Below are 23,903 nucleotides of genomic sequence, written 5' to 3' on the forward strand. Positions count from 1 at the left end.
ACAGAGTGGTACAACCCAGGCGCGCAGCGGTGCTGCGGGGAAGAGACCAATAGAACAAGGAAAAGGGGGGAGAGCGGAGCAGCGCGACTCTATGGGGGGGGGCAGGCACATGCGCGCTGCGCGCCGCCCCGCCTCACCGGCCGGCTGGGCTCCGGAGCGGAGACAAAGGCCCCGGTTATAACGCGCCCCCCCCCCCCCCCTTTTACTCCTCCGGTGCCTCCCGGTACCCCTGTGGGCTATGGCTGCGGGCACGGCTCCGTGCCCGGGGGGGGGACCGGAGGCGGGCGGGGGTATGGCGGGCGGGAAGCGGGCAGCAGCAGCAGCAGCAGCCGCCGGCGGCGGCGGGGTGACGGTGAAGATGTCGCTGCGCCGCGCCTACTCCATCAAGGACAAGCTGCAGGCCATCGAGAGAGTGAAGAAGGGCGAGCGGCAGGCGTCGGTGTGCCGCGCCTTCGGGGTGCCGGGCGGCACGCTCAGGGGGTGGCTGAAGGACGAGGCGAAGCTGCGGTGGTTCCTGGAGCAGCTCGGCGGGGAGGTGGGCACCCAGCGCAAGAAGATGCGGTTGGCCAACGAGGAGGAGATCGACCGCGCTGTCTACGCTTGGTTCCTGGCTCTCCGGCAGCACGGGGTGCCCCTCTCCGGGCCCCTCATCCAGGCTCAAGCTGAAGCCTTCGCCCGGCAGATCTATGGTCCGGAATGTACCTTCAAAGCCAGCCACGGGTGGTTCTGGCGCTGGCAGAAGCGCCACGGCATCTCCAGCCAACGCATCTACGGTGAGGGTGGGCTCCCCGCCGAGCCCGAGCGGGCTCCGGCTGCCTGCCCTGAATCCCTGCCCATCCCGGCTTCCGACGCCGCAGGGTACGCGGATGAGCAGATCTACAACGCCAACATCACCAGGCTCTATTGGAAGCTGCTGCCGGGGCAGACGGGTGAGGTGACGGCACGGCGACGACCGGCTCCCCGCGAGCGTGTCACCGTGCTGCTGGCGGCCAACCTGACCGGCGCCCATAAGCTCAAGCCGCTGGTGGTTGGGAGCCACCGTGACCCCCCCAGTCTCCGGCACCACAACCAGGATAAATTCCCTGCTTGTTACCGCTACAGCCCCGAAGCCAGGCTGGGACCGGCGCTGCTCCGGGCTTGGTTCTTTGAGGACTTCGTGCCGGGTGTCAAACGCTACCTGCGCCGGAGCTGCCTGCAGCAGAAGGCTGTGCTGCTGCTCAGCTCCGCGTCACCCTCCTCTAGGACAGGCCCTGAGGAATCACCCCCGTTGCAGACACCCGACGGCTCCATCCGTGCTCTTTTCCTCTCCAAAGGTCCTGCTGGGAGTGGCTCAGCCGGAGGGGGAGGCCGTATCCCGGCCCCGCTGGAGCAAGGGGTGGTGCTGGCCTTCAAGCAGCTCTACAAGCGGGAGCTGCTGCGCTTGGCTGTCTCCTGTGCTGCTGGTGGCTCGGGTGGGCCCATGGACTTCGTGAGGTCTTTCCTCCTCAAGGACATGTTGTACTTGGCCGGACTCTCCTGGGATCTCATCCCTCCTGGCTCCATTGAGAAGTGCTGGTTGCTGGGGCTCCGCGCTGCCTTCGAGCCCCAGCCTGGAGAGGAAGAGCATGGGGACCCCTCACATGGGGAGGAGGACAGTGGTGGGGACAGCAAAGTCTTTAGTGACTTGACCCATCTGGCTGCATTGGCCTACAAGCGTTTGGCTCCTGAGGAGGTGGCTGACTGGTTGCACTTGGATGATGCAGCCCCGGGTATGGAGGAGGACAATGGGGAAGAGGATGCTGAAGAGGAAGGTCCTGGGGGTGATGGGGAAGAGGAGGATGAGGAGGCAGCTGCTGGAGATGGAAGTGGCAGAAGGGGTGGTGAAGGAGGAGACACCTTGCTGCCCACAGCTCGAGAAGCTATCAAAGGCCTGGAGACGGCGCTGCGCTGGCTGGAGGGTCAGGACCCCCGACAAGTGGGGCCACTGAAGCTGGTGCAGCTCCGTTCCCTCATCAGCATGGCCCAGCGGCTCCACCACAGCAGCAGCCCCCATTCCTAGGGCAGGGTGAGCCAGGACCTCTTGGCTACCAACCACCACCCCCACCAGGGGCAGAGGGGACAACAGGGCTCGGGACACCCTGGTTGACCCAGCGTGGATGTACCAGGGCTCCTTACCCCTCCATCATGGGGTTCAGGAGGTCTGAACAGCCCTGGGCTACCACAGCTAAGGGTGGGGGATACAATTTAGGGCTAATGGGTGGGTTGTGCAACAACTCCTCTGTGTGTTATGACTTTGAGGGTTGTTCCTCACCGAAGAACATTGAGGAGGTGCTATGGGACTAGGCAGTGGTGGTCCCCTGGTCACTGGCACTACTAAAAGGAGGTGGATGTCCCCAGCACTGCCCAGTCTTCCCAGTTCCATGGGGAGAAGGGGTGAGGGAGGAATGTGAGGAGCCAGGACAATGGGGGATGTTGCACTAAGTAATTCCCTGTATCTTGGCTGAGGTGGGCACATCCAGATGGACAGGGACCACTCCTGGGGTGCTGGAAGGCAAGTGTTCTCATCTGGAGGAGGCTGGTGATGCTCTTCCCACTGCCAGAACAGAGTCCTGTTAAGCTGGGGAGGTTTGGGGCTGGTTTCAGACAACTTTCTTCATGCCTTGCATTGGGGATAAGGACACTTGGGTGGTACCTGAGAAGCTGCGGTTTCCCGGAGAGGGTCACCTCCATCATTCCCATCACAGCCTGGGAACACCACAAAGACCTGCTGAAACATCACCAGAGCATCCTCAGGAAGCTGAAAGCTCTGGGGATGGAGGCTTAGGTGCCTCATCGCTGGGTTTGTGGGGTGGTTGGGGCTGAAGGAGACATCTCATGGTACAAGGGAGATGTTCCTCATGAGTTGAAGTGGGAGCAGCAAGGTTCTCAGCACTGCCTTGACATACTGGAGGCATCAGATGTGAATTTAGCAGCTCTTGATCTAATTTAGATGAATTTTGGGCCTGCTCAGCCAAATTATTGACAGGAGGAATGAAACCACCCATAACCCATCAGTGCTGCCATGTCCTGTGGCAGCAGTGGGGGGGTGCTTCTGCTTGTTGGGTCTTTGTCTCATAACTTCAGAGTTTATGAAAATTAAATGGATTTTTATTCCCACTTTGGTGCTGTTGTGTGTAAAGTCACATGGGGACCGCCATGTGCTTCTGTCCTGTGTTCAGCCAGCTCTGGGAGGTGAGGACATTGAACCATGGAATGATTGAAGGGAACTTAAAGCTCATCCAGTTCCAACCCCTGCCCACGGGCAGGGACACCTTCCACTGGAGCAGCTTGCTCCAAGCCTCTGTGTCCAACCTGGCCTTGAACACTGCCAGGGATGGGGCAGCCACAGCTTCTCTGGGCACCCTGGGCCAGCGCCTCAGCACCCTCACAGGGAAGAGCTTCTGCCTCAGAGCTCATCTCAGTCTCCCCTCTGGCAGGTTAGGGTTGGAACTGGATGATCTTTAAGGTCCCTTCCAACCCAAACCATTCTGTATAATAGTCTATCCATCAAACCCATCTCTCTAGCAGCAGGAATGTTGTGTGGGACCATACCAAAGGCTGATACCAGAATCAGCCAGGCTGGAAAAGTCCTTTAAGATCATCAAGTCCAACTGTTCCCCAGCACTGCCAAGGCCACTAACCCATGGCACTGAGGGCCTCAAGTACACAGCTTTTGAACACTTCCAGGGACAGTAGAAGTCTATAGGAGATGACATCTGTAGCTCTTTCATTGCCCACCAACACAGTCACTCCATCATAGAAAGCCACTTCCTTTGTCAGGCACAATTTGCCCTTGGTGAAGCCATGGTGGCTGCCTGAAATCACCTCCCTGCTTCCATAGGGTTCACCATGCCTTCCAGGAGGATCTGCTCCATGATCCTACCAGGCATGAGATCCCTCTTTTGAAGGCAATGAGTGCTGCCCTGTTTCAAATTAAATTTGTGGAATTTAAGCTGGTTTTGTTAAAACTTGGGCTTAGCAAACCATGAAGGTCCCCAGCACCTGCCTTGGCATGACCCAGCAGCACCGTGAGGCTGTGGCTTCTCTCTTGGCTTGGTGCCACTGGTATTTGGGATGATGGTATTCCTGGAGACAGGACCTCAAGGAAGATGCAGGTACCATCAACATCCATGATGGAAGAAGCCTTTTATCTTCAGAGTGCTTCGGAGATCATCACTAACTGCATCCATGCAGGTGCCAGGACATGCAGAAGGCTCAGATCTCGGGACAGGCAAGTTTTGAGGTTCTACCCTCTGGATGTGCAGCACCCCAGAGCTGAGAGAGGGTCTGGGCTTCCACCCCACCACCTCACTGCTGGGCCCATCTGCAGGACTGTGATGTGATGCTGGTGCCTGGCTGGGGTGGGAGGTGAGAGGTTCTTTGGCTGCTTGACTTCTCACCCGTGCTTTTGGGATGCAGAAACAGCTTCATGTTCGTGCACGCACCTCTAGAGCCGAGCAGAGGAGCAGGAATCAGTGTCCATAAGCACGATGAGTTTGGAATCGAAGTCTTCCTCTGTTCTCACTCCTGAGCATCATCCTACCAGCTCCCCACTTCTCAAGGTCCTTTGGCATCCTCAACAGCACCTTTGATGGTCCTTGGCTCCTGTTGTCCCCAAAACCCCATTCCCAGCACAGTGCTGGTGAGCACAGAACCTGCGTGGCATCAGCTCCATCCCTGGTGAGCACAGACCCAATGTGGCATCGGCTCCATCCCTACTGCCCAGGGACCCATGACTGTCACCTCCCCATGGAGATGACCCCATGGTGGCTGCAGTAGCCCCCTGAAGACTGAAAGGACCAAAAAGAACCAAACCTGCCATGGTGCTGCCCACGTTTATTTGGTCCCAGCCTTGCAGAGGTAGCGTATGGCATGGACATGGCTCCACACCATCTCCAACCCCAACGAGGGTCTCCTGGGGGTGTCAGGGTCCCCCTTGCTCCCTGCAGGGGTTCACTCTGGTCTCCATCGCCCCTCCTGCTCCACAGGGGATGGAGGGGCTCGTCCCCAGCCCGGTTCTTAGTCCTCAGCCATGCTGTGTGCCCGGTTGGTGGCCGCCTCCACGGCGTTCATGACAGTGGCCCTCAATGCGCCCTTCTCCAGCTGGTGCAGTGCATGGATGGTGGTGCCCCCGGGTGTGCAGATGTCTCCTCGCAGCTTCGCCGGGTGTTCCCCTGTCTCCAGCATCATCTTTGCTGCACCCTGCGACAGAAGAAGGACATGGAAGTGCTGGAGCAAGTCCAGAGGAGGCCATGAGGATGACCAGGGGCTGGAGCAGCTCTGCTCTGGAGCCAGGCTGAGAGAGCTGGGCTGGGGCAGCCTGGAGAAGAGAAGGCTCCTGAAGGGGAGACCTGAGAGCAGCTCCAGTGCCTAAAGGGGATACAAGAGACCTGGAGAGAGGCCTTGGACAAGGGCCTGTAGGGACAGGCCAAGGGGAATGGCTTGAACCTGCCAGAGGGGAGACTGAGATGAGCTCTTAGGCAGAAGCTCTTCCCTGTGAGGGTGCTGAGGCGCCGGCACAGGGTGCCCAGAGAAGCTGTGGCTGCCCCATCCCTGGCAGTGTTCAAGGCCAGGTTGGACACAGGGGCTTGGAGCACCCTGCTCTAGTGGAAGGTGTCCACTAGACCTCCGGGAGGTTGGAACTGGATGAGCTTTAAGGTCCCTTCCAACCCAAACTATTCTATGAGAGACCAGGGTGAGCCAGAGAGAAGGGGAAGGGGACCCCCCAAGTCCCCTTCTTGCCTGAGCATTGGATGTCAGCACCATCTGCAGCAGGGGACAAGGTGCTGAAGCATCCTTCCCACCACCATGCACTTTGCTATCTTCTGGTGGCCTTATCTTTGGTTTCAAGAGGGGAAACCGAGGCAGGACATCACCCAGCACCTCCTCCCTCACTCTGCCACCTCGCTGGTGCTGCAGGGCAGGAGGCACAGGAGCAATGCTGGGTGTCCCCAAGTGCCATCTCCCACTCACCAGTAGCGTCTGAGCCGCGATCCTGCTGGCTAAGCCACCCGGCATTCCCATCTTCACTGCTCCCTCAGCCAGTGCCTCAGCAAACAGATAGACCTGGGGCAGAAGAACATCAGGGGTGAGCGTGGTGCAAGGTGGAGAACCCCAAACACCAACTCCAACCCCACAGGGGTGGGATTGCTCCTGGTGTCCCATGTCCCGCTGGTGCTTACATAGGCTACCCCGCTGCCGCTGAGCCCGGTGTGGATGTTGATGTAGGATTCGGGGACCTCCTCGCAGAGGCCACAGGAGGACAAGAGGTTCTTCAGCAGGGTGGCTTCCTCGTCACCAGCACCACTGCCCCGGGCAAAGACCATCGCTCCTGCCTGCACCACACAGGGCAGGTTGGGCATGAGCCGCAGCACCTTGGTCCCACTGGGGAGAAGCTGGGGAGAGATGGGGATGGGAGAAGGGTGCCAGCTCCAGGGAGCACCCAAAGGTGTCGTGGGACACTGATGGGTATCACACACTGGGGCTGGTGGAGAGGCGAGGTCCATAGGGTAGGACTTGGAGATGGACATGGGACCATGGGGACAGAACCACAATGGCATGTCCTTCTCCATGGGGATGGAAGAGGAAGAGAATGAGAAGAAGGAAGAGGAGGAAGAGATGAAGGATAAGGAGGAGGAGAAGGAGGAGAAAGAAGAAGAGAAGGAAGAGGAGGAAAAAGGAGCAAGAGGAGGAGCAAGAGGAGGAAGAGGAGCAGGAGGAAGAAGAATAGAAAAAGGGATAGCAAGAGGGTTAGGAAGAGGGATAGGAAGAGGATAGGAAGAGGGATAGGAAGAGGATAGGAAGAGGATAGGAAGAGGATAGGAAGAGGATAGGAAGAGGGATAGGAAGAGGATAGGAAGAGGGATAGGAAGAGGATAGGAAGAGGATAGGAAGAGGATAGGAAGAGGATAGGAAGAGGGATAGGAAGAGGATAGGAAGAGGGATAGGAAGAGGATAGGAAGAGGGATAGGAAGAGGGATAGGAAGAGCATAGGAAGAGGGATAGGAAGAGGGATAGGAAGAGGGATAGGAAGAGGGATAGGAAGAGGATAGGAAGAGGATAGGAAGAGGGATAGGAAGAGGGATAGGAAGAGGGATAGGAAGAGGATAGGAAGAGGATAGGAAGAGGAAAAGGAGGAGCAGACTCACCCTCTGCAGTGTTTGGAGGGTGACACCGGCCACCAAGGAGACGACGATGTGGTGTGGTCCCACTGCAGGACGGATCTCCTGCAGCACACCCGGCAGCACGTGAGGTTTGGTGGCCAGGATGACCAGGGTGCTCTCCTGCAGCACCTCCAGGTTGCAGTGCGTGGTCCGACAGCCTGACTCCTGCCCACGGACAGGGAGAGGTGTCACAGCCTGGGACCCACCAACCCCACCATGGGGACACGGTTTGGGGACCTGCTCTGGCCACAAAACCACTGCCTGGATTTCACCCAGAGCTGGGATGAATAAACCAAAGCCATGAATGGGGGAAAAGGGTGTCCTGACACTGTGGTGAGGGACACCCCAAAAGAAGCATGACCAGCAGGTCAAAGGAGGTGATCCTGCCCCTCTACTCTGCTCTCATGAGACCCCACTCGCAGCATTGTGTGCAGTTCTGGTGTCCTCAACATCAGAAGGACACGGAGCTGTTGGAGCAAGTCCAGAGGAGGCCACGAGGATGATCAGGGGCTGGAGCACCTCCCGTATAGAGCCAGGCTGAGAACATTGGGGCTGTTCAGCCTGGAGAAGAGAAGCTGTGTGGAGACCTCAGAGCAGCTTCCAGTGTCTGAAGGGGGCTACAAGGATGCTGGAGAGGGACTCTTCATCAGGGACTGCAGTGATAGGACAAGGGGTGATGGGTTCAAACTGAAACAGGGGAAGTTCAGGTTGGAGATAAGGAAGAAGCTCTTCCCTGTGAGGGTGCTGAGGCGCTGGCCCAGGGTGCCCAGAGAAGCTGTGGCTGCCCCATCCCTGGCAGTGTTCAAGGCCAGGTTGGACACAGGGGCTTGGAGCAAGCTGCTCCAGTGGAAGGGGTCCCTGCCCGTGGCAGGGGTTGGAACTGGATGAGCTTTAAGGTCCCTTCAACCCAAACCATTCCATGGTTCTGTCTCCCCCCCATGCCCACCAAGCGCTGTGATTTGTCAGCCTGTGCCCACACTCACCCTCCACGCATCCAGGTTTCTGTCTGAGGGAGCACTGGCCAGGATGCTGCTGGCTGGCACCTTCCCTTGGGAGACAGAGGGACAGGGGTGAGCAGATGGGGTCTGATCTCAGCCTCTTCTCCAACCCCAGCACCCTCAGGACACAGAGCAAAGGGAGCCAGGGTCAGACCCTACCATGGGAACAGCTGTGGGTACCCCACGGGTCAGCCTGGGCACCCATGGGGATGGCTGTGTGCACCCAGCTGTGGCGCGGGGCGGTGACAAGGGAGGTGACCCCAAATGCAGGGGCCATCTCCCAGCTTCTGAGTAAGAGCAGGGCTGTCGCTGCCCTGGTCTATGGGGCATGGTACCCAGGGAGGAAGACAGCACCAGACTGTCCCCATGTCCCCACTCCATTCTATGTGTCAGGGTCCCTGGGGAGGGCAAGGACCCAAGGAAGGGGGCCAGGACCAGGCTGTCCCCCTGTCCCCACACTGCTCTATGTGGCAGGGACTCCAGGGAGCAGGACAGGACAAGGCTGTCCCCTCACTGATCAATGGGCAGGGACCCAAGGCAGGGGGCCAGGACCGGTCTGTCCTCATCTCCCACCCCAGTCTATAGGGCAAGGACCCGGGAAGCGCAGCGACCCCAGGGAAGGGGACAGGAGCAGGCTGTCCCCATATCTCCCCCCAGCTCCATAGGGCAGGGACCCATAGGAGGGGTCAGGACCGATCTATCCCCATGTCCCCCCCAGCTCTATGGGGCAGGGACCCACAGGAGGGGTCAGGACCGATCTATCCCCATGTCCCCCCCAGCTCTATGGGGCAGGGACCCACAGGAGGGGCCAGGACCGATCTATCCCCATGTCCCCCCCCCAGCTCTATGGGGCAGGGACCCACAGGAGCGGCCAGGACCGATCTATCCCCATGTCCCCCCCAGCTCTATGGGGCAGGGACCCACAGGAGGGATCAGGACCGATCTATCCCCATGTCCCTCCCCCCAGCTCTATGGGGCAGGGACCCACAGGAGGGGTCAGGACCGATCTATCCCCATGTCCCCCCCCAGCTCTATGGGGCAGGGACCCACAGGAGGGGGTCAGGACCGATCTATCCCCATGTCCCCCCCCCAGCTCTATGGGGCAGGGACCCACAGGAGGGGTCAGGACCGATCTATCCCCATGTCCCCCCCCCAGCTCTATGGGGCAGGGACCCACAGGAGGGGTCAGGACCGATCTATCCCCATGTCCCCCCCCCAGCTCTATGGGGCAGGGACCCACAGGAGGGGTCAGGACCGATCTATCCCCATGTCCCCCCAGCTCTGTGGGGCAGGGACCCCCAGGAGGGCCGGGCCCCCCCCGCCCGTACCGGCGCGCAGCAGCCCCCGGGCCAGGCCTCCCGCCATGCGCCCGGCGCCCACGAACCCGACGCGCAGCTCCACCGCCTCCATCCCTCGCCGCAGACCACGCCCCCCTCAGCGCCCATTGGCTGCTCGGTGCCCTCCCCCTGCACCTTATTGGCGGACCCTGGCTCATGCGGGGCGGGCCTTAGGCCCATTGGGGGATATTTACGCAGGTGCGGGCGCGCCCCCTGGGGGTGGCGGTTGTGACCGGCGTGCACCGCGTGTAGGGCGACCCCTACCGGCGGCGGCTTCCACCCCCTTCCATCCTCCTCCCTTTATCCCCTTCCATCCTCCTCCCTTTATCCCCCTCCCTTCCATCCTCCTCCCTTTATCCCCCCCCCTTCCATCCTCCTCCCTTTATCCCCCCCCATTCCTCCCCCCATCACTCCAAGCTTGGGCTGCCCCTTATACCCCTGTGTGTACTTGGGGGGGTTCCCCCCCAAGCTTGTCTTTGTATTTGGGGTATCACCTCCCAGCCTTTGGGTCCCCCCCAGGACCACCCCCCATTATGTGGCTGCCCCAGGGCTGCTGGGCTCTGCTGCTCCTCTGCACCACAGCCAGGTCATTTGGGTGGCGGGGCCTCAGCACCCCCCAAGAGGAGGTAAGGACCCCCCCAAGTGTCTGCTTCGAGGTGACCCCAAGGGATGAGCAGCTCCAGGATGAAGCCTCATGCAGGGTCCCATCACCCCCGGACTCCAGTGCCCATCAGGTGTGGTTGTGAGGCTTCTGCTCCATGGCTGGGAATGGGGGTCCTTGGGAGCCCCCACCCTGAGTACTCCCTTTGCCTGGTGTGGGGTGCCCGGTGTTGGCATGGGATGGGTTTGGGGATGAAGGCCAAGTGCTGGGGTGGCCTTACGCTGTTTATTTTGCACCCAAAACCAACCCCTTTTTACCCCTCATCACCTTGGCTGTGCTGGCAGCACCCATGGGTGACTCCAGTGCTGCCACCATGGTGCAGCTCCAGTTGTCTCACACCAGCCTCAATAAGGAGGAGGTACCCAAGCTGCTGGTGAGCCTGTTCCTTGTAGCTGCAGAGCCTGAGGAGCACCCAACCACCTCTGCTCAGCCTCCCCTCCTCATTTTGGGTCAAAACCAGCCCTATTTATTCATTTCCCTTGTTGCAGATTCAAGCTTCCACTACCAACCCCATTCCCACCTCCATCCTTCCTTGTTTCCAAAGACTTTTCCCAAGTCTCTTTCCCCAGTGCCATGGGATGGAGGTTCAACACTGGGGGCTCATTTTGGGATGCTGATGGGGAGAACCCCTGTTGTACATGGGCATCACCATGGGGGGCTGTGGAGCTGCATCCCATCATCGCCACCCCAATGTTGACCTCCGGAGGGGCAGGGGAAGCCACTGGATGGGGGTCTGCAACCATGTCTGGAGACCCCCATCCACCACAACCTGCAGGAGCCGGTGCAGGATGAGACCCTCAGCAGCAGCGAGCAGCACCGGCTGGCCCAGCTCATGGAGGACATCACCCAGAGGATGGGTAAGAGCCATCAGCAGGATGCTGCTTCATCCCTGTGTCCCACTCTGGGGACCAGCCCAACCTCTTGTGCATCCCGATAGGGTGTATGAGCACCCTTGCGGCTCCAGGACATCGAGTTGTCCTCTCCAATGATGAGCAGCAAAGAGCTCAGGATGGCTCTTCCAAACGAGGTGGGAATGTGGCAAACCCCATTCCCAGCTCGGTTTTGCACCAGGACACCCCTGGATGCAGCTTCTCCAGCTCATCCCAGCTCCATATCCCTTTCCTCCACATGCAGAGGGCAACCTGGACCTTCTGGCTGAGCAGCACCGGTTGGAGGAGCTGATGGAGAAGCTGCAGAAGCTCAAGGAGAGCCTGGTGCTGATGCTGGCAGCTGTGAAGGATGCACGGAACCAGCTGGAGAACCACCTACAACACGTCCACAGCACCCTCAACCCACGTGGTGAGGTGGGGATGGGTGCTGGAGCGCGGATGGGTGCTAGTGGGTACCAACACCAGGCTCTTGCTCCTTGTCCCGCAGGTCAGAGCTCAAGTGTCATCTCCACCTGCATCCTCTATGGCTCCTACTTCATGCTGCTGGTCTCACTACTGGTTCCCACACTGCCCCGTGTCACCATCCTCCTCCTCTTTCTCATCTCCAGCGCCCTCAGTGGGGTCCTCAGCATCCCAGAGCTCTCCAGCCTCCTGGCCCTTGCTCTGACAGGTGGGGATGGATGTTGGGAGGGCATGGCTGGGGATACATCAATTTGGGGGTGCTCTGTCCTCTCCCATCCCCTCTGTTCCCCATAGGGCAGTGGCTGGTAGCAGTTTACTGTGGTGGTGCTGTGCACGCTCCATGGATGCTGCTTCTTCAGGAAGAACCCCATCACTGGCTCACCTCCACCCCAAACAGGTAGGAGATGGTTGGGGGCATGGGCATGGCACTCTTAATTGCTGCTAGGACTCATCACTGGTGTCCCATCATTGGTGCCCCATTCTGCTGCCACCATTGGTCCCCAGGAACAGATAGAACACATTTTGATGGCTTGTCTGCAGCTTTTGGCCACCTCATCCCACTTCCCTGCCCTATTTCTGTCCAAAGGAGGGTGTGGGGAAGTTGGAGAGAGGGGTCATGATGGTGACACAGAAGGACCAGGGTGATGGGGCTCTGGTTTTCCTCCTCCCCATGCAGGCAGTGTGAAATGAAGCTGTTGCAGGAGGAACTGGACAGGATGGAGATGAGCTGCCTGCAAGGTGAGAGCTTTCAGGCAGGAGGACATGGGAGAGATGACCATGAGGTGGGGAGGGAACTGAGGTCTGAAGCTGCAGTGTGTCCCCATCCTGTGCTGGGTCATGTCTGTGTTTCCCTGCTGTCCTGCGGACAGCAGTGATGGGAGTGTCAGCACCGATGCCATGTTCCTGCAGAGCTAAGCTCGGAGCAGCCCTCAGCCATAGCAGGGGACCTCCCCAGCACAGCAGGACACACATCACCCACCCATGGTGGCTGGAGGACAAAGCTGAGCTCACGTAGGGTAAGTGTGGGGTGGGAGGTACCCAGGTGGGGCCAGACCCTGCTCCTGGGGTCCCCTTGAGGGTTAGGTCCTCATCATGACCCTACTCGTGGGTGCAGGACTCCCCACTGGGAGAGGGGCCAGGGCTGGGGACACGACACACAGGGAGAAACTCTGAGTGGAAGGGGGTGTCCTGTATGACCCATGTGCCCTCAGGGGACATCTCCTGCAGGACAAGGCTGTCAGCAGGCATGGAGGATGCCCTGGCTAAATCCCTTCTTCTCCAACCAGGAGATGCTGGAGGTGTCCGTGGGCACTGGGAAGCACTGGGAACCCAAACCCTGCAGCCCAAGCAAGTCCAGTGACATGTGAGTCCCATCCATAGAGGACATCCCTTCTCTAGGGGCACCAGGGGCTGGTGTCATTGCCAGTGACCTGACAGTGGGGGGACAACCCTGCTGGGGAGGCTTTTTGGGGTGCTGATGAGTCTCTCCTCTGCTGATAGGTCCTTGCTGTCCCCACAGTCCCTATGCCAAGGGCTCACCAGGGCCGGGCAGCGATGCCGGAAGAAAGCCATCCCCGGACAGGACTTCTGCCATGTCCACGCCATTGGCTGAACCTCGTGCAGGAGCTTGGCTATGGGCTCATCTCCCCATGTTTGACCCTCTACTCCCTCCCAGAGGGGTTTCAAACCCTCTTTTAGCTCTTCCAGGTCCTGCTGGAGAGCATGTGGTGGTGCTCAGGACCCTAAAGGTGCCATTTGATGTGGGTATGGGACTGTTCTGCAGAGCAGATGTTCCTCATCCCACCACTTTTAACCTATTTCCATCCATTTTAATAAATGCCCTATTTACAGCTGGAGCTTCCCCCATTCTGGTGTCCCCCCATTCTGATGCTGGGGCTTTGGGATCATCTGCATGTGCCAAAACCAACAGCAAAGGCCTGGTTGCCATTTCTGTGCCAGAGGAACCCTGATCACCTTCCCTTTATTACAGCCCAATTACAGGTAATTAGTAGTGTAACCCATTAGAGCTCAGCCAGAGCCACCAGCTTCTTGGACACAGCCAAGGTGGTGGCTCCAGTTGGTTGCTACCATCTAGTCTGGGGTCCCAGCACCTTTTGGGGTGCCCAAACCTTCTTTCCACCTGCACTGAGCATCCCACACTGCTCCCAGCAGCAGGCGGGACCATGGTGGCTTCTCAGTGGGCTCTGGTGGCCCTCTTGTACTTTGGAAATGTCACTGTGTCCCCCCCAAGCCCCGTCCTCTGCCCCAGCAAAGGACAACCCTGAGTTGAAGAGGATGATGCCAGCGCTGCATTGACCCCTCACTTCCTGGCGTTGGCATAGTTGGTGCTGAACCAGGCGCAGGTCTCCTTCACGGCTGGGAGGGAGAAGATGGGATAGGTTTGGGATTGGGAATGCGGTTTGGGCATGGAATGGTTTGGGTTGGAAGGGACCTTAAAGCTCCTCCAGCTCCAACCCCTGCCACGGGCAGGGACCCCTTCCACTAGAGCAGGGTGCTCCAAGCCCCTGTGTCCAACCTGGCCTTGAACACTGCCAGGGATGGGGCATCTACCACCTCTTTGGGCAGCCTGGTCCAGTGTCTCACTACCCTCACCATAAACAATTTCTTCCTCTTTTAGTTTAAAACCACTAAAAAAGCCAGGTTGGATGCAGCTTGGAGCAACCTGGTCTAGTAGAAGGTGTCCCTGCCCGTGGTAAGGGGTTGGATGTAGATGAGCTTTAATGTCCCTTCCAACCCAACCCATTCTATAACCCATTACCCTTTGTCCTATCACAACAGGCCCTACTACACAGTCTGTCCCCATCTTTCTTATAAGCCCCCATTGAAAGGATGGTCTACCCTGATGCCGCCAAGGGCAACTGTGGTGGGTAGGACCTCAGTGTTTCATGGAGACCCCATCTCACCTTGCCTGAAGGGTGTGAACTGGAAGCCGGGCAGGTAGCGCCGTAGCTTGGCATTGCTGGCTGTCTTCTTGAACTGCCCATCGGCCTTGGTGGTGTCAAACTGGGATAGGAAAGGTTAAGGGAAAGAACAGGTCTTGCTTTGTCCCACTGTGTCCTATGGGAGGGATGCTCTGGACCACAGCATCTTTCCTAGAGCCCTATGGATGTGCTGGTGGAAAGTGAGGTGCGCCCCATGCTGCAGCAGCCCCATGAACAAGGGGTCCAACCTGTGGTGAAGGATACAAGAAGCTCTCCCCTGAAGTCCATGGCCTCCACGATAGCTTCTGCTGCCTCCCTGATGGAGACTTCATCTTCTTCTCCCACTGTGGAGATGGGCATGATCGAGGCTGGTGGCCCCATCCTCTTGCAAAGGGGTTGAGGGGGGATTTTGAGGTCTCACCTGACAAGATGATGGGCTCCACCTCATCGTATTCCCGTAGGACCCAGAGGAAAAGCCTGGCCAGGTCCTGTGGAAGGGCAAATGGTTCTTGGGAGGGTGTCTATTGTCCCCCAGCCCTCCCATTACAAGAGGACCCAGCTTTGAGGATGGCCAATGCTGCCCAGGACAACCCAGGTGGACTCTAATGGTCCCCCAAGCCCCATACCCTGCCCTCCCCCAGCCATGGGAGGAGGGTGGTCCCCAAGGCCATACCAGGGAGTAGATGAACTGTCTCCTGGGCTTGCCTGTGCCCCAGATGGTCAGAGCAGAGCCATTCTCTGTAGGAGGAAGGGAGAGCAAGTCCATGAGCATCAGAGCCACCTCCGTTCATCACAGCTACCCTGCAGAGCAGCTTGTGGAGCAGATAGGAGGGGAATCCCCCCAAAACAACCCAACCCTCTCCCAGAAAGCCATAAGCAGTCCTGCTGCACTCACGTTTGGCCAGGTAGACCTTGTGGATGAGCCCTGGCAAGACGTGGCCATCCTCAATGTTGAAGTTGTCATGTGGTCCAAAGACGTTGGTGGGGATGACGGCAGTGAAGCGGCAGCCGTGCTGCTCAAAGTAGCCCCTGGGTGAGAGCAGGGGAGGTCAAACAATCGTGGTCACCCCCCCTCCAGCATGGAGCTGTCTCCAGAAGCATAAAATGGTTTGGGCTGGAAGGGACCTTAAAGCTCATCCAGCTCCAACCCCTGCCACGGGCAGGGACCCCTTCCACTGGAGCAGGGTGCTCCAAGCCCCTGTGTCCAACCTGGCCTTGAACACTGCCAGGGATGGGGCAGCCACAGCTTCTCTGGGCACCCTGGGCCAGCGCCTCAGCACCCTCACAGTAAAGAACTTCTTCCTTATCTCCAACCTGAACTTCCCCAGTTTCACTTTGAACCCATCACCCCTTGTCCTATCGCTACAGTTCCTGATGAAGAGTCCCTCTCCAGCATCCTTGTAGCCCCCTTCAGACACTGGAAGCTGCTCTGAGGTCTCCACGCAGCTTCTCTTCTCCAGGCTCAACAGCCCCAATGTTCTCAGCCTGTCTCCATACGGGAGGTGCTCCAGCCCCTGCTCATCCTCGTGGCCTCCTCTGGACTTGTTCCAACAGCTCCATGTCCTTCTTATGTTGAGGACACCAGAACTGCACACAGTGCTGCAAGTGAGGTCTCATGAGAGCAGAGTAGAGGGGCAGGATCACCTCCTTTGACCTGCATCTCTCTCCCAGCTCTGTTTAGTTACTGGAGATCCCATGGAGTTCCCTTTGCCCTGATAACTGATGGGTGCTCACAGGGACTCTCCCATCTGTTCCCTCATACCTGTTCTGGATGTCAATCATCCTCTTGGCATAGGAGTAGCCAAAGTTGGAGCTGTGAGGTGGCCCGTTGTGAATCTGGGGATGAGAGAGCAGAGTTAAGCAGGGCAGGGACCTCTTCTGGGCTGTGCGTGGCGATGGAGATGCTCACCATGGTCTCATCAATGGGATACGTTGTCTTGTCCGGGAAGATGCAGGTGGAGAGGCAGGAGACCACCTTCTGCACCCCTGTCTCATACGCTGAATGCAGGACATTGTCGTTGATATGGATGTTTCTCCTCTAGGGATGGAGAGGTGTGTGAGATCTGTGGGGTGAGTCCACCAAATCCAAGCTCTGTGCTCCCCAGAACCCAGCACCCTACGGGTAATAACTCATAAGCAGCTCCAGAAACCAGAGGAGACCTGGTTTAGCCATCGGAACAGAGCAAGCCATGTCCCTATGTCCCACCTCGGGGCTGCAGCACCCACAGCGACCCTGATAGTACCCATTCCCTGGGTGCTCACCCAAAAATCCAGGTTGTAGCGAATGTTTTTGAAGAGACCTCCAACCATTGCAGCCAGATGGATGACATGGGTGGGCTTGTGCTGCTCAAACAGGGCTTTGGTCTCTGTGGCGCTCCTGAGGTGGGAGATGTTGGGGTTCAGTGGGGTCAAGTGAGGAGATTGGAGGCTTCCCAAGGGAAAACCCCATCAACTCACGTCAAGTCGGCGTCTCTGGAGGACACGAAGATCCACTCCTCATCCGGCCGCCCCTCTCCGTCAGCCACCACCTTCTCAATGGCTTTCCCCACCAAGCCGGTGCCACCCGTCACCAGGATGCGTCTGGCCACTGGCTCCGTCACCTCCATCGTGGCCAAAACCCTGTGGGGAATAGGGAGGAAATAAGCTGGGGTCACCTTGGGGTTCATCTTGAGGGTCCTGGCTATGGACCACCGAGCTCACCCCCACCCTGGTGTGGACACCCATGAGCATCATGCCCATGGGATCAATTTTAGGGGGCCCCTTTACCCTCTTCTTCCAGCCCAAGCAGGAAGGAAAGAGGAAGAAGGGAGCCTGGTGGTGCCGAGGTGGCAGAAACTCATGAATGAGCTAATTGGTGGCCCCAGGGGCTCCTCCTGTGGAGGTGGCACCTGGGCTGGAGCCAGATGCTGCCACGTCGTGACACACAGCACTGCCCAGCATCCGGAAAGGGAGGTTCACCCCACACACCCCCATGCATGGGTCCCAGGTCTGCACCCCAGATCTCCCCCTGCACCTCAAATCTCAGGTCTGCACCCCAAAGCCTCCCTGTACCCCAGGCCTGTGCTCCAGTTCTCCTCCTGCAACCCAGGAATCAGGTCTGAACCTCAAATCTCCCCCTGCACCTCAAATCTCAGGTCTGCACTCAGGTCTGCACCCCATGTCTCCCCTGCACCCCAAATCCCAGGTCTGAATCCCATGTCTCCCCTGCACCCCAACTCCATGTCTGCACCCCACATCTCCCCCGCACCCTAAACCCCAGGTCTGCACCCTAGACATCCCCCTCACCCCAAACCCCAGGTTTGCACCCCACACCTCCCCCTGTACCCCAAATCCCAGGTCTTCACTCCGGTCTGCACCCACACTTCCTCCTACACCCCAAACTCCAGGTCTGCTCCCAGATCTGCACCCCACAACTCCCCTTCATCTCAAACCCCAGATGTGCACCCACACCTCCCCTGCACCCCAAACCCCAGCTCTGAACCCCGTATCTCCCATGCACCCCAAACCCCACATCTGCACCTCACTCCTCCCCACCCCCCATCCCCGCCCACCCATCCCTCCCCTCAGGGGGCCCCCACCCCTGCACCCCTCGAGTACTCCCGTGGTGGGGGGGCTGCCCCCCGAAACGCTCCTTGGTGGGGCGAGGAGTTCCGTCTCACCCCGGAACGGGGCTCGGCTCGATTCGGCCCGGCTCGGCCCCCCCGGCGGGGCTCGGCTCGATTCGGCTCGGCTCGGTCCCCCCCGGCGGGGCTCGGCTGGATTCGGCTGCGCTCGGCTCGGCCGCTCAGCTCCTTTCGGCGGGGCTCGGCTGGGCCCGGAAGGGCTTGACTGGGCTCGGCCCGGAGCGGCTCGGGTTTCTCGGCCCGGCTCGGCTGCACTCGGCTTCACTCGGCTTCACTCGGCTCGGCTCTGCTCAGCTGTGCTCGGCTGCACTTCCTGCTGCCGTTACCGGGTGCCGCCGCTCGGCTGCTCGGGAAATGGAGTCCGCGCCAGAGAATAGCGGGACCGGCCACAGCATCGGGACACACCGGGACCGACTACAGTGCCGGGAACACCGGGATCTGCTACAGCACCGGGGACACCGTGAACACCGGGATCTGCTTCAGCATCGGGGACACCGGGACCTGCCTCAGTATCGGGACACCGGACACACCAGGACCTGCACCGGCACCGGGAACACCGGGACCTGCCACCGAGTCAAAGACACAGGGACCTGGGAAGGGAAAGGCAAGGGGAAGTGGGGAAAGGGAAGGGAGTGGGAAGAGAATGGGAATGGGAAGGGGGAAATGGGAAGGGGGTGCAGGTTCCCTTCTCTCCTCCCTCACACAAAGCGCTCATCAAAAGGGAATTCGATGGGAAAAGTTTAATCATCTGTAATGCACTTAAGCTGAGATTAAAAACGAGGCGAGTTTTCCTGATGGGGGATGTGTGTGTGACTGGGTCGCTCCAAGCCGCATCCAGTCTGACCCTGAACACTTCCAATGGTGGAGCATCCAACAGACGAGCCAGGGCACTGGAAAAGGCTGAGGAAGATGTTACAGGTGCTATTGGGAGCTTTCCGCTGCTTCCCAGGAGCTTTGGACACTACTTAGGGATAACCCTCTTTGGCTGAGCTCAGCTGGGCAGGTCTTCTGCATGCCCCAAACCAGAGGACGGCCCAGGCGCTTGCAGCAGGCAGGGTAAAGCTTGGTCAGATCCCATCACTGTCAGAGAAACGCTGCTTCGTGACATGTGGTTTCCATAATGAAGCTTCCTTGTGGGTGACCTTTTTGCTCCAGTTTGGATCCCAGCCCCACTCCCTGCTCTGCCTTCCCCATTTCTCCGAGGAAAGTGGGGCAAATGGGTATGAACTGCCTGGATGCAGCCCATCCATCCCAGCGTGGAATGTAAGGATGCTGTATGGTTGTGGTCGAGCTCCAGGAGCCCAGGTGAGACACACCAGCTCTAAGCATCCCTCTCCCGCTTGGATTCTAGTTCTATGGCTCTTTTTTAATGCAGTAAACCCCTTTTCAGGTCATGTGCCTCCCTCCATGCTGGCTTCAGTCCATTTTATCCCAAGCAGCCCAATTCCCACCAGTTTCCATAGGGATTGTGGGTTGCTCCCCGCCAACATACAGCCTCTTGGCAGTGGGGACAGGCTTGCAGAGCCCCAAAGGGGAAGGCTGGGATGGGAATGGGAGTGATGACCACAGCTTTTCCTTGCTCTTGCTAACGTTGGGTGGTTTCTCATAGTGAATATGGAGAATTTCTGACTTGGGCTGGGACAGGAATGAATCTGACTCCTTGGAGACTCATAGTTCATGGGATTGAGAGGAGCTGCTGTGCAAGAACATCCTTGCTGTCATCACATTAGGTTCTGCTGAGTCCAGTCCTCTTAAAGGAGGGAGACAAGGGGAAAGTCCATGTGTGGCTGCAACCACAATGGGGTTTGGGTGCTGCTTTGAGATAGGGGTCCAGGCTGGGTGGCTGAGAGTCCCATTAGGACCTGTTTCACATCCCTCCTGCTGCCTGCCTAGCTTAGGGTCTAAGGATGGGGCAACTGAACAGACCTGGATCGCCAGTGTGGATGGAAGAGGCATGTGCTGGTGCTGGGCAGAGGGCAACATGGCTGTGAGCCTCCTCCCAGTGCTCCCTTGAACCCGTCTGAGCTGACTGTGCCCAAAATAAGCAGCTCTGGAGCAAGTCTGGGCTGAGACACGCTGTGAAGCATGAGGCAGACATCCCGCTGGGCCTGGCTGCTCGGGCATGTCGCAGGGCTGCAGGGAGGTGAGATCCTACACCCGTTGCAGTCCAAGGGCTGATGTCAAGCTGGATGGACTCCAAAGGGAACAACTATGGCTCATAAGAGCTGGTATTCCTTGGCTTTGTCTTCTATTAGTTAGACATGAAGAAGAGCTGAAGTAAGCCTCTCAGTGAGGCCCCACATGACCGGGCAGTGTGCACTCACAACCCAGAAAGCCAACTGTATCCTGGGCTGCATCAAGAGGAGCGTGACCAGCAGGTCGAAGGAGGTGATCCTGCCCCTCTACTCTGCTCTCGGGAGACCTCACTTGGAGCATTGTGTGCAGTTCTGGTGTCCTCAGCATAAAAAGGACATGGAACTGTTGGAACAAGTCCAGAGGAGGGCCACGAGGATGATCAGGGGAATGGAGCAGCTCCTGTATGGAGCCAGGCTGAGAACATTGGGGCTGTTCAGCCTGGAGAAGAGAAGCTGCGTGGAGACCTCAGAGCAGCTTCCAGTGTCTGAAGGGGGCTACAAGGATGCTGGGGATGGACTCTTCATCAGGGACTGTAGTGATAGGACAAGGGGTGATGGGTTCAGACTGAAACAGGGGAAGTTCAGGTTGGAGATAAGGAAGAAATTCTTTACTGTGAGGGTGCTGAGGCGCTGGCCCAGGGTGCCCAGAGAAGCTGTGGCTGCCCCATCCCTGGCAGTGTTCAAGGCCAGGTTGGACACAGGGGCTTGGAGCACCCTGCTCCAGTGGAAGGGGTCCCTGCCTGTGGCAGGGGTTGGAGCTGGATGAGCTTTAAGGTCCCTTCCAACCCAAACCATTCTATGATTCTATGACTATTTCAGTGCTACCAATAGCCCTGGAGACTGTGAGTTCTTGTCTCAGCCCATAGCTCACCTGTTTTGCAGGAGCATTTTATAAAGTAAAAAATAAAAGCAGCAATGGAGAAGAAAGAGTGAGTGGCACTGATGATAACTGGTGATCTTTGGTACCCAAAGATCTGAGTTTGAGGGCCCCAGCTAGGGGGAAGAGAGGTAGGAGGGTGGCACAAGTGAGTATCACCACACCATCAACTGCTTTGCCATGCAGCCCCACAGAGCCCCATCTTCACAGCAGAGCTGTGTCACAGGCTTGTTCCTTCACCTTGTCCCCATTGCTCCATGCAGGGCCTCGTCGAGCCAAGGTGAGGAGGATTGTGACCTCACAGTGGGGCCTTTCTTTGTGACCTCAGAGCAGAGGGATGGTGGCTTGAGGGCCCAAGCAGAGGTGGTTCAGAGACTCTGCAGCAGGGAGGAAGAGTGGTCAGGAGACCCCCTGCACTGCTGGACCCTGCAGTGAAGAGGGGCTGGTGTCCTGAGCATCCCCCAGGGAATCAGCTGTGGACCCCATAGCAAGGTGAGACCATGACCTGCGCACTCTGGCATGGGTGGAATGGGGACCTTGCAGCCAGAAAATCAGTATAACAAGGACCCACATCTGTGTTAGAGGAAGACCCCAGAGCAAGGAGGATGCTGACCTGGGCACCCTGCATGAGATACCTGGGGTCCTTGCAGCAAGGGGAGGAATGGACCCTCCACTGATCCCTGGTGTAGCATCACCTCGAGTTCTGTGTCCAGTTCTGGGCTGCCCAGAGAAAGACATCAAACTCATGGAGCAAGTCCTGGTGCCTGGGAGCAGTCCCAGTGAACTGCAAGAGACTCATGCCCTCGTATCATGAAGAAGATCAAGAGGTAGTTTCTGGGAAAGTAGAGGCTGTTGCGCTTGAAAGGTCAAAGGCTTGGTGTTAATGGCATTTGTTAGGGCGGGCAGTAGACATGAAGAAAGCATTGGAGAGGTGGGGTGTTGTCAGTGAGGCCATCCCGTGGCACTTATGTGCTGTGTTTTGTGGGTGTGTTGTGAAGAGGGGCCCCCAAGTCCTCGCAGCCCTGTCAGGTTGGTCTGGGCTTTGGAGCTGTGCTGGCTGTGAGGGGCTGCCCCTTCCATCCCGTTCAGTCCTGCCTTGTTGCCAGGGCACTAAGTTTGTCTTCAGGCCTGTCCTTTCTCACTGGATGAGCTCTGTTGGTGTCTATGTGTCCTTTGTGCTTGTGAGGTTTCAGCTGGTTGTGGTGGTTTATGTGGGAAGGTCTTGGTAGCCATTGGGCTGCTGTGGTGGATTCTGTAAGAAGATGCCAGAAGCTTCCCACATGTCTGATAAAGGCTGTGGGAAGGATCCAGCTCGGATAAGTTTGTGCAAGGCTGTTTCCTCTGGAAGGATCCCCACGATGGAGCAGGGGAAGAGTGTGAGAAGGAAGGAGTGGCAGAGATGTGGGGTGAACTGATCACAACCTCCATTGCCCATCCCTATGTGCCGTTTCGGATGAGGGAATATGTGATTCAGGAGGCAAGGTTAACCTTGAAGAAGGCTGGGGAAGGTGTTGGCTTGTTCATGTGCCTTGTCCCAAGTGCCCCATGCAGGGCCCTGCTGAGCCAATGTGAGGAGGATTGTGACCTCACAGTGGGGGCTTTCTCTGTGACCTCAGAGCAGAGGGATGGTGGCTTGGGGGACCCTGCAGAGGTGATCCAGAGACTCTGCAGCAGGGAGGATGGTGGTCAGGAGACCCCCTGCACTTTTGGACCCTGCAGTGAAGAGTGGCTGGTGGCCTGAGGATCCCCCCAAGGAATCATTTGTGGACCCTATAGCAAGGTGAGACCATGGCCTGGGAACTCGGGCATGAATGGAATGGGGACAATGCAGCCAGGGGGTCAGTGCCACAAGAACCCACCCCTGGGTTAGAGAAGGACTGCATAGCAAGGAGGGTGCTGACCTGGGCACCCTGCATGAGATACCTATGGTCCTTGCAGCAAGGGGAAGAATGGACACTGCTGATCCCTGGTGAACACCACCTGGGTTTCTGTGTCTAGTTCTGGGCTGTACAGCAGAAGAGAGACAGGGAGCTCTTGGAGCAAGTCGTGGTGCCTGGGAGCAGTTGTAGTAGACTCGGGGAGACTCATGCCCTCATATTGTAAAGAAGATCAAGAGCTACAAAAGAGAGGTTGTTCAGCCTGACCTCATTCCCACAGAAGGTGACAAAAGAAACCTTCCTGGAGAGCAGTGCAGTGCCCAGCAAGGTCAGGGTGACGTGCTGTGGTTTTAGGTGTGGATTTTGGTAGGGGAAGTTGTCCTTGACCAACCTCTGTGTCTTCCCTGTTGAAGCCACTGGGTGTTGGCTGAGGTTAGAGCAGTGTCTGTTGTTGAGCTGTACTTGAAGGAAGCCTTTGTCACTGTCTCCCATTACACACTCCAAGTAAGTGGAGAAAGTCTGGGTTGTAAAAGGGCCCAGTGAGGAGGACTGCAAAGTTGCTGAAGGGCTGGGCCCAGAGGCTTGTGGTCAGTGGCAGGACAAGAGATTCTGGGCACAAGAGAAAAAAGGAGAAATTCCATGGGCAAAAAAGGAAATCCTTTTTTAGTGTAAGGATGGTCAGAGTGGATGAGGTTGTGAAGTCTCCAAGGTGGAAGCTACTGAAAACCCAACTGTTCATGTCTAAGCCAAGCTGCTGTAGCTGGACACTAGCTACTAACTCTGAGTTAGTCAAGTGTGTGCTGGCAGTGGGACACTTCATCTGAGGTATGCAGAGGGGAGCATTATCACATGAAATCATTTGTTTGAGCCAGTGATGGGCTTATGTCACGTTCTAGAAGGCCTCCTCCTGCCACTGTGTG

The 23,903-nt window shown here is 58.0% G+C and overlaps 3 protein-coding genes across 3 annotated transcripts; 1 reads left to right on the top strand and 2 right to left on the bottom strand.

Moving 5' to 3' along the window:
• Nucleotides 1-238: 238 nt before the first annotated feature.
• On the top strand, nt 239-2,038 carry TIGD5 (tigger transposable element derived 5; the record flags this gene model as incomplete). The annotated part of the gene is made up of 2 exons (XM_080609752.1): nt 239-1,790; nt 1,890-2,038. The coding sequence occupies 2 exons, from the start codon at nt 239-241 to the stop codon at nt 2,036-2,038; spliced, it is 1,701 nt and encodes a 566-aa protein (XP_080465878.1).
• Nucleotides 2,039-5,037: 2,999 nt separating this feature from the next.
• PYCR3 (pyrroline-5-carboxylate reductase 3) lies at nt 5,038-9,589 on the bottom strand (the record flags this gene model as incomplete). Its single annotated transcript, XM_080611821.1, has 6 exons — nt 5,038-5,220; nt 5,992-6,084; nt 6,201-6,413; nt 7,167-7,346; nt 8,165-8,229; nt 9,508-9,589. 6 exons carry the CDS (start codon nt 9,587-9,589, stop codon nt 5,038-5,040), a joined length of 816 nt encoding a protein of 271 aa, XP_080467947.1.
• Nucleotides 9,590-13,790: 4,201 nt separating this feature from the next.
• Nucleotides 13,791-18,205, bottom strand: GFUS (GDP-L-fucose synthase). The gene is made up of 11 exons (XM_080610255.1): nt 18,131-18,205; nt 16,929-17,090; nt 16,734-16,848; nt 16,381-16,509; nt 16,234-16,307; nt 15,367-15,500; nt 15,145-15,209; nt 14,893-14,959; nt 14,736-14,815; nt 14,454-14,553; nt 13,791-13,905 (listed from the first exon to the last, which is right to left on the bottom strand). The coding sequence occupies exons 2-11, from the start codon at nt 17,075-17,077 to the stop codon at nt 13,850-13,852; spliced, it is 969 nt and encodes a 322-aa protein (XP_080466381.1). The 5' UTR covers nt 17,078-17,090; nt 18,131-18,205; the 3' UTR covers nt 13,791-13,849.
• Between the last annotated feature and the right edge of the window lie 5,698 nt (nt 18,206-23,903).

Source organism: Psittacula echo (genome assembly GCF_963264785.1).
Source record: "Psittacula echo genome assembly, chromosome: 2".
In the NCBI taxonomy this organism is placed as follows: domain Eukaryota; kingdom Metazoa; phylum Chordata; class Aves; order Psittaciformes; family Psittacidae; genus Psittacula; species Psittacula echo.